Source organism: Osmerus eperlanus, chromosome 14, assembly GCF_963692335.1.
Source record: "Osmerus eperlanus chromosome 14, fOsmEpe2.1, whole genome shotgun sequence".
Taxonomy (NCBI): domain Eukaryota; kingdom Metazoa; phylum Chordata; class Actinopteri; order Osmeriformes; family Osmeridae; genus Osmerus; species Osmerus eperlanus.
Window position 1 is genome coordinate 9,506,341 of NC_085031.1, and position 15,651 is coordinate 9,521,991.

Here is a 15,651-nt window from a genome sequence, read left to right on the forward strand (position 1 = left end):
TTGCAGTGTCACCCCCTCTTTCTCTGCTATTAAGAAATGTCGAGGGACGGCGTTTTGTCAAGAGTGAAGGGACAGTTTTACAGTAAATCTATCAATAGTTCGCGAGTAACGCGCAATTGACATGTGAAAGAGAGGGTGTTGCCTTTGCTGCCAGTGCACTGACTTGCAACATGCGCGTTTGCTTAGTGGACAGCTCCGGAGAGAGAGCAGAGAGGGCTTAGAGAAGCAGGTGTGCGATTTCATTCGGAAATTCCGCCGGTGAAAGGCTTGGTATAAGCTGTCTGTTTCCAGTCTCAGATGTGAACGGACTTTAATTCGGCAAGCAGCCTACAGCAGTCTTTATCTGGACGGGATTGTACAGCGTTGCAGTATTTTTTCTGACCCGACGTTATCTTTGAGGTAAGCAATTGGTTCGATCCGTAGTAGGAGAATCGATGATATACTTTGTTAAACGCAGACAATGTTTGATGAGCCTGGATCTTTCATTTGAAGCAGAGGCCATTTACAGCCGACTAGGATAGAGTCGCCAACATTGTATGACCGAGAATGAGGAATAAGCGCGTTAGGAATTCCCGATTGCATACGACAACGAAAACAACACTGTTTAAATGCACGCTACATATCACAGACTATTGGCAACAACGAGATACACACCGAGATACACACATGTATTTTGCTGTTTTTCCAGTGTTTATTTATGGGTTTATTACACATTTTTATCTTTCAATTTGCGTAACAGTTTACATCAGTGGGATAGCATAAGGCAAATCTCTTTGATGACATTTTGAGTTGTGTGTTCATGGCAATGAATAAGAAAAAATACTGTAACCCAATCTTGTGTGACCTCCGGAACAACATTCCGCTATTAAAGGACACTGTTAACGCGCGTCAACCCTTGCATCAAGATTTGGCCAAGTTAATTAACATAACAATTAACAAGGCCTTCATTAGGAGGTCATTAGAGAGAGTCCGGGAGCGACGGAGAGAAAAGTGGCCCTGTTCAATACAATAACGGATTGTCGTGCTTGCATGTTTTGTATTACAGAGGGTAACAGCCGGTTACAATAGGTATAAAAAATGGGTAATGGTACAGCCTCATTAACCCATCATAAAATTAGGCTGCTATTGTACCTAGACGGGAGGTATAGGCTGTCATACCGTCAGATCAGAGAGGTGTAAAGCTTGCGGTCGCTTTTTGTTGGACTCTAAATGCACACTTCACCGCCAGTCTTTAGCAGATTCGGTTTGTATCATTACACCATGTGCTATAAAGGCATTGAGGCTTAGTGCACATTAAGCAGATTACACCAGCCAATTGTTGCAGCAATGACGTTTCCTCCATTCTTTCAGCTGAGTTGTTGAGCCGTCAAGCTTTCATGCAAAACATTGTTTGGAATATGGATCCATGTTCATGCCCTAGTTTATCAGACATAAACCTCTTTAAAAGCTGTTTAAAACATAGTAGTGTATAACTGCTGTTCTATGAATTTGATTTCAAAGACATTGACATACCGTGCCACATCCCTATTCCATGTATCACAAATTAAATTGAGGGTGAGACACACCACTACCACTTCTCTTCCCTCTCAGTGCCCAGAGGCTAGGCTACATCCTAGATCTGACGGGGAACACAACAGGAAAGGTCTTCCTGTTCACTTGGTGCGGATCGCACCTGTCATAAAGAGGTGATGTAATGAGGGAAAGTGAAAGGGCCAGCAGCGGTGATGCTAACTTCCTGTGTGTCTAGTGAATAGCCTTCTGAAAGAGAGGGGAGGGGAGTCGTCTGAAATGGATACTGAGGTAATGCTACCCGTCCTGCGAACCTCATACTGTGGAGCCTGAGTGTAGCCTCCCAGCCACACCTGTATGTGTGTGTGCGTACTTGCTTTTGTGTGTATGTAGGACGTTTTGTTTGTCTGCACTGTATTTAAGTTAAAATCGGATTTAAAATTTGATCAGCAGATCAATAATGTGGTTAAGAACAGCTTCTTTAAATTGGAAAAGATTTCCAGACTTAAATCTGTCTTATCATTTAATGATTTGGAGAAAGTGGTTCATGCTTTTATAAGTTGTTGTTGTATGTTTTTAAAGCCTTACACAGTCTGGCTCCTGAAATATCTCTGAACCTTTAGTAATTCGTAACTCCAAGAGATCTCTTAGATCAAATAACCAGCTGCTTCTTGATGTTTTCCGATCATGGTTCAAGAGTAAATAAATATAAATACATTTGGATTTGATTCGTGTATGTGTATGTATGTGTCTCAGAGAAGCCTGTGTCAACCTTGTGGGGGTAATGAACTGTTGGCGTCACTGTAATTCTATGCAATGAGCCACCCAAACAGTCTAGAAACATACATCACAAGAGACAAATGTCACATTTTGATGTGATTGATGGCTGGAGGATATCAGGAAAGTCTCCACAACTATTTGGTTGCACCTGCTACCTGCCTGTTACAGAGTAGGGAGAGAGGGAGGGAGGGGGTGGTGCAGGATTGAGGCAGACCATCGTGCCATCAGGGAATTGGAGAATGCGATACAGTTTCTCTCGAAAGTACAGAGTGTAACAGGGGTTACTCTCTGTTTGTCCCTCTCTCTCTTTCTCCCACTCTCTCTCTTTCTCTGTTTCATTCTCTACTTGTCTGGCTTACTTTCATAGCCTTCTAGTTTTTCATGCACTTGCTATTCTCTGTTCCCCCTGTTATCTACCTCTCTCTCTACTCTAATCTTTCCCTCTGCCTGCCCCCCTGTCTCTCTCTATCATCGCTCTCTCGCTCTTTCTCTTTCTCTCTTTCTCCCGCCTGTTTAAAGGGCAGAGCTGATCTTGGCTTAAGTGGTCTGAAAAGAGTTGCCTTGCTTATTGGTGCCTGTCTTCATAAAAGAGGCCTTTTCACTGACTCCCTACAGAACCTCACTGACTTTCTCATTCCCATGCCTCATTCGTAGAAGACCTGTCCAATAGTATTTCCTGGCGTTTTTGTTTTCTTTATGTCCTGCGTAGTCTTTCAGTGCTGGGATAATAGAAAGGTAATGGAGAGGCCTATAAGTTGGAGTTGGCACGCCATGGATGGGGGACTTTGGCTAGAGTAAGCTGCTCAAAGATGGCCCATGACCCCGATTCTGATTAGGTACACTATATAGGGATTAGCCGGTTGCACAAGAATAGAGAGATTTGACGTCGCTGTATGAGTTGCATCTCCGCTATCTTTCTGATACATTTTGGTGACTTGCAGATTAACAGAGGAAAATAAAAAGCAGTTATTATACTTGGAAAACAGGAAGCGAAAGAGCAGTGAGTCTGTGCAGCTGTGAACTGTGAATACTGGAAGCATCAAAACTGAACTAATTCACAAAACAGGCACAGCTGAACTTTGGCCTTTGGGTAAATGAAATGCTACTCCCACAGTGGGGCAGAGAGAGCGGATGTTGCCGGAACCTACCCTTGTGGCAAAGTGGAAATACAATAGAGCTAAAATAGTCACTCTCTTATTGCTACAGAACTTTTGTTCTTCTGTAAAAACACCAGGCAAGCAAACAAAAAAAAGAAAAAAAGAGACCTGTAGTTGGTTTCACTGTTGGTTACACCGTAACTAGAAACAACTATTGCTGAGTCAAGTGATTCCTCTCCCCAATGCTCTAGGCTTTGTTGAGTTCACTGCTGTAGAGCAGGCTACAAGCTCTGTTGGAGATAATAACAGCCTGCAGTGTACAGTATATCAGATGTATTTCTAGGGGAATTGCATTGCATTATTAATGAAGTTAATACAATTATTCCTCATAGAAAAATATTCTATATCAGTCATATTGTTGGAAGTATTTTCCAACATTGTATGCAATATCAACTAAGTATGTCAAAAAGAATCAATTAATTCAAAAAGGAATGTCCTATTGGCCGCGAGCAAGGTAAAAGTAGGTAAATGTGTGCCAGTGGCAGTGATTCATAGGGGTCAAAATTCACACTCTCTGAAAATATACAAGGCTCTGCCCCTGTGAGTGGCATGCAGCTGGTTGACCTTTACAGGGCCCTGGGTGACTGTGAAACTGAGTCGACAGGATTACCAACCAGGAAGGCTTTCATGACGATCCACGTCCTTTCACTAGCCGTGTGCCGTCACCGCGGCAATACACCGATGAGTGGGGTGAGGGTCAACCGTGACAGAGGAAGGAACATAAAGCAGGATTTGGTAGTGATGTCACATCCTGTAGCGAGGCATACAGGTACAGAGTGTAGATTCCTAAATTGGGGTGAACCTTGGATGTACAGTCAAACATTTAGAGACAAGGTCATACAGATGCCTGAGGTTATGCCTTCAAAGTCACACCAACACCCCCCCCCACCCTCCTCCAAGAATGAGACACCCAGCCAGCTGCAATGCTACACCAGCACACCCTGCCTTTCCTCTGTCTAAGCGTTTGATGAAAGAGGTGTAGAGCTAAAGAAAGCCCCCTTGTCCCTAAATCCTACACCATCCAAGGATGTGCAAATCCCCCGTCTGACACTGTCTAAACCACAACGCCGGGGCGCCACAGCCAACATTTGGATCCTGTTACCGGGCAGAGTTGCGTTTGAGTCAGGCGTGGGAGCCTGATTGGCAATCTTAGCAAGGTGACAGGTTACGTGTCAGAGGGGGGGTTCCTCCGGATACATTTGAGAGAGAATCAGAATTTAATCAAAAATCGGAATAAAATAGTTATGTTTTTATTGACGTATCCATGTGAAATATACTGCTGAATTTAGGCAAGTAATTGATGGGGCTCTTTGTCAACTACATTTGTGTAGTCACATGACAGATCAGATCTATTGCTACATGGACAGAATAAGTCTTCTAAACAAACAGGTAGCTGTCTTTATATAGGTTGATCCTCACTGCCTCCCTATTCATAGCTGAGGCTGTGGCATACATCATACAACCCCAAAATAATACTGGAGCCGTGTGGCCAGCTCTCCACAATGTTTACTTTATACTACAGTATACGTGAGTGGTAATCTGGACGGTCCATGATCACGCCACCACTGATTTATGAGCATGTATGTTTTGCATACTGGGGTACTGCTTCCCTACTGTAGTTAAGAAACGTCCAGGTACAACCTGCTGTCGTTTGCATTCATGCAGCTCTCCGTTTTTTCCATTGCGTTGCTTACTTACCATTTGAACTGGTCAGATCACAGTGGAGTTGATAATGAATAGGGTGTTGACGCAGCCTGTCCAGTACTGAGTGGCTCATAGGTCAGTGTGTGTGTGTGCCAGTGATAGTAAAAATAGTGTGTGTGTGTGTGTGTGTGTGTGTGTGCGTCTGCCAGTGATAATAAAAATTGTCAACTCTGGTACTCCTGAACATTTGGTTTGCCATATTCAGTTAATAGATTTTTTCCCACCATTAGACAAGTGAACTGAAAGTTGCTGAGATAAGCCTAGCCAATTAGCAAGAATGTGCAACTAGTGTCAACAGTATGTAGGATACTTACAATTGGTTGTTCAGTGTTTTGAATATCATAAACAAGAGTTTATTCAATAATAATGTTAAGTCTTTGTTAAAACAGAACTGAATCGTATTCTTGCCTACGACCTATTTTACTGGGCCTTGATTATCTCTAGTTTGCCTTGCCACCCCATAATCAATCTCCCACGACATAAACTTGTCAGTTTGTGGCCTGAGGTTTGTCTCCTCTTGCCCTCCCCCACACCCCTCTCAAGGTTACATCATTAACACCTGTCAATTCTCAGCTTGTCACCATACCTTACTGATCCCCGGCTCGTGACTGGGCAGTGTTTTTTAGGCCACCCAACGGCCAATTCGTGTGGTCGCAGGGCACCTCAAGGTCTGGAGCTCTATGCTGGCTTAGTCCTGAGTTGAGGGGGCAGGGCCTGGAGGGGTGTCATGATGTCGCCCAGGGCACTAGTCTCCATGGGAGCCGTCTGTGCCTTTCTATCCGGGATGTTTGCCTCCTCACTGGCCCGGTGCCCGTGCACCTCAGACGGTGTTGATCCAGGAGCAGAACAGCTGAGCTCATCCTTGTTTATGAGCTTCTGCCATCGGCTGCTGCTTCTGGTGCTGCTGCCGCTGCTGGCTAGCTGAATGAGCGAAATAGACCTGGTACTAGCATCGTTAGCTTGAGATCTAGAACCTGCCTGCTGCTGGATCAGGACTTTACGTCTCTCTTGTTCCTGTAGTTAGCAGCTAACTTACCACCATGCAACACGGAGGCTGAGACGTCCTTTTCTGAGATGTTTCTTTCGAAGACACAAGGTCAAGCTTCTCAAGTCGAACCATGGACAGTCAAGGCTGGAGGAGCAACTCGTTGACCCATTATGTTCTGAGTGCAACAGATAGAAATTCATATGAGCCATTCTTCTTTAGTGAGTCTGTGCATTTGTGAGTCCTATGCAGTCTGCAGTACATCATCGTGACTTTCCACAAACAGCAGACTCAAATTTGAACCCTCGCTTCGCGGCTACACGCATCTGAGTGAGGAGAAGCAGAGCTTTGTGGGCTGTTGTAGGATTTGACCAGATCCACAAGAAAAGGTAGTGTTTCTCTCTTGTGAAACTGAACACCTATTTTGGATTTTATTTTCTGCTCTATCCTACACAAGGACTTTTAGATCGCATATCAGGAATTGGCCAAACCCTACACTCAAGGAAAACCGTTCGAGTTTTTCAGTCAGTTGGTGAACACAGGGGAAGAGGAAACCGCAAGAGGCCATTTAGCATATCGGGACGAGCACAGTGAAAAACCTCTTACAGCAAGCCGTTGAAGGTCACAGGACAGATTGCGCTGGATTGGATTGGGAGGCGGCCCTTACAGAGTCTGTGCTTCAAGATGAGTGAATAATTCATCAGGACAGTGTAGTGCCTCATCAGTGACCGCAGGCAACTTTAATAAAGTTCTCCATTGAGGGGTTCATTAAAGAGAATTTATGAGCGTATTGGGGAGTGAGAGTAGCTAACCCCTATATCTTGACTGATGAGCTGGTCCTGTGTCATTAAGGGCCACCGGTTGCATCTATTTGTGCAGGGAAGGTGCAGATAGCCTGTTTTACAGTAGCTGGATGACTGGGTGGCCAAACTGGAAATGAAAGGTGCAGAATGGCAGTGGTTACATCACCGTTCTGGGAATAGGTTGGGTGTTAGAGGGGGGTCAGGCTTTAGAGGGGATTTTGGTGGACCTCCCGTGTGTGTGTGAGAGTGTTTGTGAGAGAGAGAGAGAGAGAGAGAGAGAGAGAGAGAGAGAGAGAGAGAGAGACAGAGAGAGACAGAGAGAGAGAGAGCACATTCCCCCATATATACATTCCCATATGAATTACCCTGGACACTGCATTGCAGTCAGATAATTAATGACACGGGTGAGGGAACACTTAATATATCTGTATGTGGTTGCTGTTAGACGTGACCAAGTGGGATGGAAAGAGAGTGTGTGTGTGTTTCTTAGTAAGCCAGGCCAGACTTTTCTGAAAGATTTTCAAACTGTCATCAGCAGAAAGGGAAAGCTGGCACAATGTATGTCACCTAAAGGACAAGCCGGGGGTGGGACTCTGGAAGTCTGGAAAAACTCAATTTTAACCTGCTCCCCTCTGTGTTCCTGAACGGCATGAAAAATGTTATTTCATCACCAGTGTGTGTTACATGAAGACTCGAGAGGAGTGATGTGTGTGTGTTAACTCCCAAGCACCTCGCCTCCTGTCTCTCCGTGCCCCGCCCAATCCATCATTTCTTTTTAGCATGCTGCTTATCGGGCCAGAGGCATGCCCGCCTGCCACTGACCTGGTCATGCTGGCATAGCTCATGCCAGGGATGGAGAGATTTGTGCGTGTATGTGTGTGTGTGCGTCCAGTAAGAGTGAGTGTGAATGTGTGTGTGTGTATACTTCCCTCTCTCTCCTGCCACCCTAGACTAGGGGGGGTAACTTTCCAGTCCCATAGTCGAGCACGTCTGTGTCTGAAAATAACCCTATCTGATCACTGCTTCACCCAAACAGGGGACACACTCCCTCTCTCTCTCTCTCTCTCTCTCTCTCTCTCTCTCTCTCTCTCTCTCTCTCTCTCTCTCTCTCTCTCTCTCTCTCTCTCTCTCTCTCTCTCTCTCTCTCTCTCTCTCTCTCTCTCTCTCTCTCTCTCTCTCTCTCTCTCTCTCTCTCTCTCTCTCTCTCTGTCTCTCTAACTCTCTCTCACTGTGCTTCCCAGGAACAGAAGGGACTAGGATCTGGAGCTGAAGCCTGAGGAAGACTGGAGAGGTCTCTGGAACAGTGAACCAAGGAAAGAGTGTCAATAAGAAAGAAAGAGGGTCTTTGGACATTTAGCTCACCGATGCCCATCTCTACCTGACCCGGCTCCTGTCTTTAGAGTTTATGACGGTAAGATGTGGATGCTTTTATTCTACTCTGGTCTATGCCCACCTGCTGATGTAATGTCAGGTTCGTACCTGGAATGTTACCCCAGATTGTCATCACTTACACTTTCATTACTAACAAAATAATACTGTCTAATCACTTACACTTGTACTGATCATTGTAACATGATGTTGACACATTTTAGACAAAGGTCAGAGGTTAGTCTTAGGTGGATATAAGAGTTCATCAGTTATTTAGTAATCATTGTGTGTTCCATCATTATATGCAGATGTTTTATTTATATGAGAAAAGAGATGGAAAAGCACACACTAAAACACAAAAATGATTGCACAACAACACAAGACAAACAAATTATTGGCTCACGCTTCGTTTCATAATGACAACCAAAATAAAAACCCAAATGAATTCTTAAAATCTGTCACAATAAGGCTTTTTTGCAGTTTCAGGTTGATCTGTCTGTGAGGCTTGTTGCTGCTGCAGTTCTGTCAGAGTTCACAGTGTTTTCTGCCTCACTGCACTGCTGTGGAACTCAGTGTCGTATCACAAACCTATCTAACATCTCCCAGAGGAGAAAGTCAGAGAAAGAGAGAAAACATTGCACATGATATGTTAACTTGAGCCCAGACAGGACTTCCTATCTTGGGTGAGCATATTGCAATAGAACCAAAATCGACTGGAGACCCCCAACATCCCCCCTACTCTGTTTTTTCATTCCATCCAGTCCAGTCCAGTTCATTTACTCTCCTTGAGTGCCTCAGAAAAACATTACCTATTTTTTTTCTCCACACTTCTTCATACTTCCTCCTCTCATTCCATTCTTTCTTTCCCCGTCTCGTTTTCTTTTTTCATTCACAAACAACAGGCGCACAACGATCACTCCATTAGGCCGGTCTCGGAGGTGTTGTGGAATGTCACCTTGACCCCCTGGGTACACGGCATGGGGTCTTTCCCAGTCCCCCCTCCCACTAACCCCTCCTCCGGTCCCCAGTCCCGGCTCGTTTGGCCATCATCACCCCCCCGACCTCACGCACACAGTGGTGCTTTGTTGGCTTCCCTTGCGGGGGGAAACTGGGACGTTTTCATTTTTTTCTCTCTCCTAGAGGGTGACAATCGTGTCCGGTGATGTTTTTTTTTATCACACAGTGTCCTCATTGATCGATCAGTGGAGTGCTAATGGATGGAATTTGGTTGAGGTTTAGTTTCGGTGGAAAAAGGTTGTTTAGCTTGAGAGCTATGTGGGCTGATTCTGATCAATAGAAATGTTTCCATGGCTATCATTTGATAAACTGAAGTTTGAAAGGTGAAATCCCTTCTTTTTTTTGGTACCCTTGTTTGTTTTTCTCCTCTTCTTGTTCCTCATTCCATCATGTTTGTGGTCATTTGCTTGAGATTCCCTGATGAATACAAGGACAAAGAGATTCAAAAGCTGGCTTTGCAGGGTGGGAGGGAAAACTAGGCTCTTGAGTTACAGTGCCGTGTGAGAATGTGAAACTCGGCACATACACTTTCACACCTGCCTTCTCTCTCTCTCTCTCTGACACATTTGTAATCCCTCACGCTCAGGTACGGTACGCACATAGACAAATTCCTCTCTCTCTTGGAGTCCTACACACACACATGCACACACACACACATTTTCAGTATTGACTGAGAGTAGAATCTTACAAGTTAGAGCACAATCCATTGTTGACTTTGAGTGCAATGCAAAAGGTAGGCTTCTGTCACAGACCAATCTCTTCAAACTTCAGCTGTTTTGTTTTTTAATGGCTGTGATGAAAATAGAAGTAATTGTCTGTAATAGGAGCCAAAATCACTGGGAGGGGTGTCCTGACTAGTCTGGAACAGAATCTTCTAGTGAAACTGAAGCTGGTACAAAAACAAAAAGTCCTTCCGAATCCACAGGGTTGTGAAGAGTGCTTGGCATCTGCATTCTGCATTCTTCCTTACATTTATGCATCCTTCTTCAATCCTGTGTTGACTTTCCATGTGGTCAGAATAAAAGGGTCGTAACTTCCCTGAGCCATCCCATGGTTCCTCTGACCTGCAAATGTGGCTTGCACTGTTGACCACCATTTTAGTGTTTTAGAAACTACCGGAAGGTCAGTTTTCTTCTTCCTTCTCTAATTAAAAGCAAGAACTGTGATGAAGCTATATGTAAGCTAACATCAACCATGATCCCACCATAGCCTGGCAAAACTGCAACCACCACCGTCAGCATTTTCAGTTGGCAGAGCGCCAAACCCTCATTTTAGGGCCGGACGCATGTTAATTCTTGGGGTTAGCACTAAAAGAGACCCATAAAGATTCCTTTGGTTGAGTTCTCTTTCTGTTCCAGCCGCCCTAAGAGGGGAAAGGTCTTGTCTAGGAGCAGTAAATATAGCGCCCTCGCTAATAGAGCCCCTCTTATCATCTGGCTCCATGCAGTTAACACAGGCACCTGGGGAATCCAGGCTATGTTTGGGGATGTAATCTTAGTCTTGGCTGATAGCGGAGTCTAGTGACAAATTTAAGGGGCGTCACACGTTTTAATGTTTTGTTGGTGGCATTTGGAAACCTGCCTATACTACTGTATTTTGCATTTTTTTATAGCAGAAGTTTTTATTGTTGGTGATGAATATAAGATACCTTTGCAATGACTTTGAATCTCTAGTACCTCAATTACATGCAGGTGAATTCTTAATATTTTTTTCAGTAATGTTACATCAGTCTGGTGATTATTGATAACCAAATTAATTCATTGAGGGGAAGTATTGTTTAGCCACTCAGCTGGTTTGTCCTTCACAAGGAAAGCAGCTGACTTCTCTGCAGCTGCAGTTAAAAGGGCTATGCCCTTAGCACTTCAGTCTCCTGAGACATTTCGTCCTGTGTATAGCATTTTTCACCTTCAGGACTCTGTGCCGTTAGCGTTAGCATTACCCTTGGAGTTCAGCTTCTAGCTGGGGTGCATCCCACAGTGGAAGCTGTCTCACACCTCCTTCACCACGTCACTGCATATTGAAACCCTCACCTTCAAACCCACATGCAGTTATAGCTGTGCTAGTGTTAGCATCAGAGCTTCAATAATGAGGCTCAGAGTCCTGCTGTTCAAGGACTTACTGTTCCCTCAGGGCTTTTTGATGCATCTCAGGCAGGCCTCTCTCCAAGGCTAAACACCCAATTAACAAAGAGAGACGCTCACCGTCTTCTCCTCCTCCTCGTTTACCTCCCCCGCAACGTCTTCTATTAGCATTGCGGAATACTTTGGAATAGAAAATGGCAGGTCTTTTACATGGGCATCGGGTTGGATTTAGAAAAGAAGACATTCGGGGAGCGCAGAGCAGCGTGTTCTTTGATCCTCACTGTTTCAGGAGGGAGGGTCAGCCTCACAGAATAGCTGAAGCTCAGACCTCCCGAGGTTTCATCTCTTCTATATCTCAGTGCCTCAGAGGTGTTTTCCGGTGTTCTTGGTTCTGCACCCTGAACCCTGCATACTGAAAGTCCTGTAGAAGTACAGTAAATGCGGATGCTCAGCATTGAAGCACATTCAAAGCAGTGATCCATTGACCATTGTGGCCCTGGCAGACATGTTCTTTCAAGAAGAAAGACTCCCATAAAGTCATCGTCTGTCAAGTCCGCCGACAGTCAGCCCTGTCTTATGTTTTCTTCATGGGGAGACTTGTGTGATGTCACTCTCCAAAAGGGAGCTGGAGAATCAAAGCTTCGGTTTGAAAGGGGTTTGTCAACACTTGAAAACTGCAGTCAGTTGGTGTGACTCATTATTCAGTTCTCATGTTGGAGGGCATTTCTTATTCACATGGACTGCTCCTATCTGCTGTATTGGGGATGACGTGTCACGTGTTGGGTTCAGCTGATGCCACTAGCGAAAGGACTTGGAGACAGCCTGTTCAGTAGAATGTACATGTCTGCTGACTGTGACATACTGCCGTTGACAAGGCTTCCTTGCCAGAGAAAAACACAGACACACACAGACACACAGACAGATGTACTCTGGGTGCTGGCAGCCGGCGGGCCCAGAGCTCTCTGCAGAGTTAACAGGGACACCTGTAGACAGGTATACAGACACAGCCATGTCAAGAGGCAGATGGCCAGGTAGATTGTTTCCAGACACTCGGTTAGATGAATGGTGTAAAAACTTTCAGGCCAGACAACTGTGGCAGATCAATCGTGTCAAACCTGGGTTTACTGTATACCCACGTCACTGAGTCATCCCACTTAGCCAAAGACAAATCATTTTCCATTACCGCTCAATGCCACCGCAGTGCAGCACTGCATTTCTGGGAGGGAGATGATCAATGCTGATGTGACATAACAAGAGTTTCCAAGCCAGTTGTCTGACTCTGGTACTCTGGTCTCTGGTTTTAGATAGAACTTCCATGGTCACAGCGTCTGCATGCTGTAATTACCGGCCATTATCGCTGAGCTCTAATTGCTGGGGCTCCAGTCGCAGGGCACTGGAGGCCTCCGCAGCTCTTGTGGTATTGTTCGATGCGGATGCCTCGTCCCCAGAGAACCCCATGCTGCTTACATAGCGCCAAATGCTAATAGCAGCGCCGGATCAACCCCGCTCATGCTCTATCTTGGTTATGCCCGCTCCGATCACCTTGTGATTCCTCTCCCCATTGTTCTCTGCGTCAGTCTGTCTGGTTCTCGTCTTGCGAAACGGTGAAGCAGAGTCTGTTTCTGCTTGATTTCCCTGTGACTCCCCTCCGTCGTTACGCCTCCCGTCATCAGTTCGCTCCTTCTTTTCTCTGCCAACGTCCCGCTTCTCTCTCTTACGCCCATATTCTCACCCTGTCAGTAGATGTCCTCTCTTCCCTCAAATCTATTCCTCCTCAGTTCAGTTGGCTGGGGAGGAACCCCCACCCACGCCGCACCATGTCACATCCCATTCCTTTCCTCCCCGACAACTCCGACAAACAGCCGGGGCCCCAGCATTGCGTAATTGCATTAGCACTCTCAGCCCAGCGGCCACGCTCGTTAGCGGGCAGCATCGTGACGCAATCTGCCGGACACATTGGCCTCTGTTGTGCCCAGTATGGGCACCGAGCAGGCCTGAGGAGGTCACTGTGGAGACCTCATCTCCTTTCATCTCACCAGAGGGGGGTCGCCTAATGAGTGTGGGGGTTGAATAAACAGATTGCAAGATAACAGTGGGGTGTTGTTGGACTGACTGGCATAGAGAGATGATGATGGTGGTTGTGGTGGGACCATTTATAATGCCAGGGAGTGGGTCCTAGAATTGTAAGTAGGATGTGGTTTTAGACCAAGAAGAATAGGGACCTAGACAGAAAACGAATATTTGGTGTTACGCTATCAGTCTTCAGGTATCCAGATTGGCTTGCAGACTATGGTTAACTTTAACTTAATGATTGTAGGACTTTTACATGCTTCCTGTTAATATTTGTAGATTAAGTTGGTCTATGGACATGTGGACCACAGAGGGAGGATCAGCCAAAAGCTAAACTGTTATAATCTAGGATTATTCAGAATATAGTCAACTGCATTTCCTGTTTGTTGTTCTACATAGCTCAAGGCTTTAATATTTAGCATTTTGTTTATTATTTTCTGACTTTTTTTTGAAGCTGAAAGGCAATGCTTTCGAGCTGACAGAACAGACTGGAAGGAATGTTTCTGGAGCCCTCAGTTAAAGACCATAAAATGGACTCTACCCACAGAGGCACAAAGACCAATCACGGTTTACCCTCCTCAAGTTTGTATTTTGAGTTCCATTCCTCTCTCTTCTTGTGCCACCAATTCTTTCCCACAAAAATGCACAACTAAAATAACTTGGCCCAAGTTCAGTAATTGAGGAAGGCATCAGACCGCAGATTCTGCCTTTTTTGGAGGGGTCGCACTGTCCATCAGTACTCTGGCTGGCTATGTCTCCACAGAAATTTACTTTGGACTTGGAGAGACATTCAGTTATTTTCTCAGACTTCTACTGAGTCTTGGGTCAGAGGTTTTCAACTTTAGTCAAAAATGTCCTCCACACTACGTTATTTTTGTTTTTCTTCAGGGCTCAATTACATTTACATTTAGTCATTTAGCAGAGGCTCTTATGCAGAGCGACTTACAGTAAGTACAGGGACATTCCCCCCTAGGGTTGCAAAATTCTGGGAATATTCAAAGTTGGAAACATTCCACGGGAATTAACAGGAATATACAGGAATTAACGGGAATTAACAGGAATAAACTGGAAGTTTTGGGGTAATTTAACTGTATTTACCTTGTCATAAGCAGACATGCATGCAAACATTTATAATACAACTTTTGTGTGGACATACATACATCCTACTCTCACTGCTGTAAAAAGTTAGTCTACTGTATACAAATAAACTTGGTATTAAAATGAACATGGCTTCAGTTTACCAAGTAATCAATATGCTAGGTAATGACAAACAGTGTTGGGAAAGTTCACTTTCTACATGAACTAGTTCAGTTCATAGTTCACACATTTTAAAATAAACTAGTTCAGTTCATAGTTATAAGTGAATTATAAGTCATAATTCAAAATGTTTAACTAAGTCCACAGCTCCAAAAAATTATTTCAATATGTTGCAAGCTATAATTGAAATCTCTATCTGTCTGCAATACCGCTCTTGGCCTCTACGCAATTCGGCGCTCTCACACTTGCCAGGCATAGGGCTGAAACGTCCTGACGCAACACTGACAACAAAGACGTTCAAAAACAACCGAACGTTTTACGTTTAGGTTTATGTTTCTGGCAGACAATGTTCCCAACCAGCTGCATTCAGGGTCCAGCTGAGCTAGGCGTGCATACTACATTGAAGTTCCCTGTTATATGCTTTTGCAAAAAAACTTTGGCACGTTTTTTCTTTTTCAAAATTCCCCAAATTCCCGAGCCAATATTCCCGAGGAAACTTTCCAGAAACTTTACGCCCCTTTGCAACCCTATTCCCTCCAAGGCAAGTAGGGTGAAGTGCCTTGCCCAAGGACACAACGTCATTTGGCACGGCCGGGAATCGATCCAGCAACCTTCTGATTAATAGCCCGATTCCCTAACCGCCCAGCCATCTGACTTCCCCACTTCCCCAATTACCTTTAATTCAAAGTAAAGTCATTACCTATTCACCTCAGAATATTGGTATTGTCTACCTCCATTAACGCCAGAGCCAAAAACATTTTTTTACAGAGCACTTCGATGGTTTTCGTGTTGATTTTCTTTCAGCCTCAGCATTAATATTGAAGCCTATATTAAAAAGGGCCATTGGGAGGATTTAGGATGATTCTTTAAATAACTTCTCTAAAGATGTGCTGACATGCTGTGTGTGTGTGTGTGTCTGA

At 44.8% G+C, this 15,651-nt stretch overlaps 1 protein-coding gene across 1 annotated transcript in view; it reads left to right on the forward strand.

Annotated features, from left to right (window-relative positions):
- Nucleotides 1–15,651, forward strand: part of sorbs2a (sorbin and SH3 domain containing 2a) — a 55,414-nt gene continuing 39,763 nt past the window's right edge. The window contains exons 1-2 of the mRNA XM_062477404.1: nt 1–399; nt 8,180–8,349. Of these exons, the coding sequence (XP_062333388.1) occupies nt 8,344–8,349 (6 nt within the window). The 5' untranslated portion in view covers nt 1–399; nt 8,180–8,343. The remainder of the gene's footprint in view (nt 400–8,179; nt 8,350–15,651) is intronic.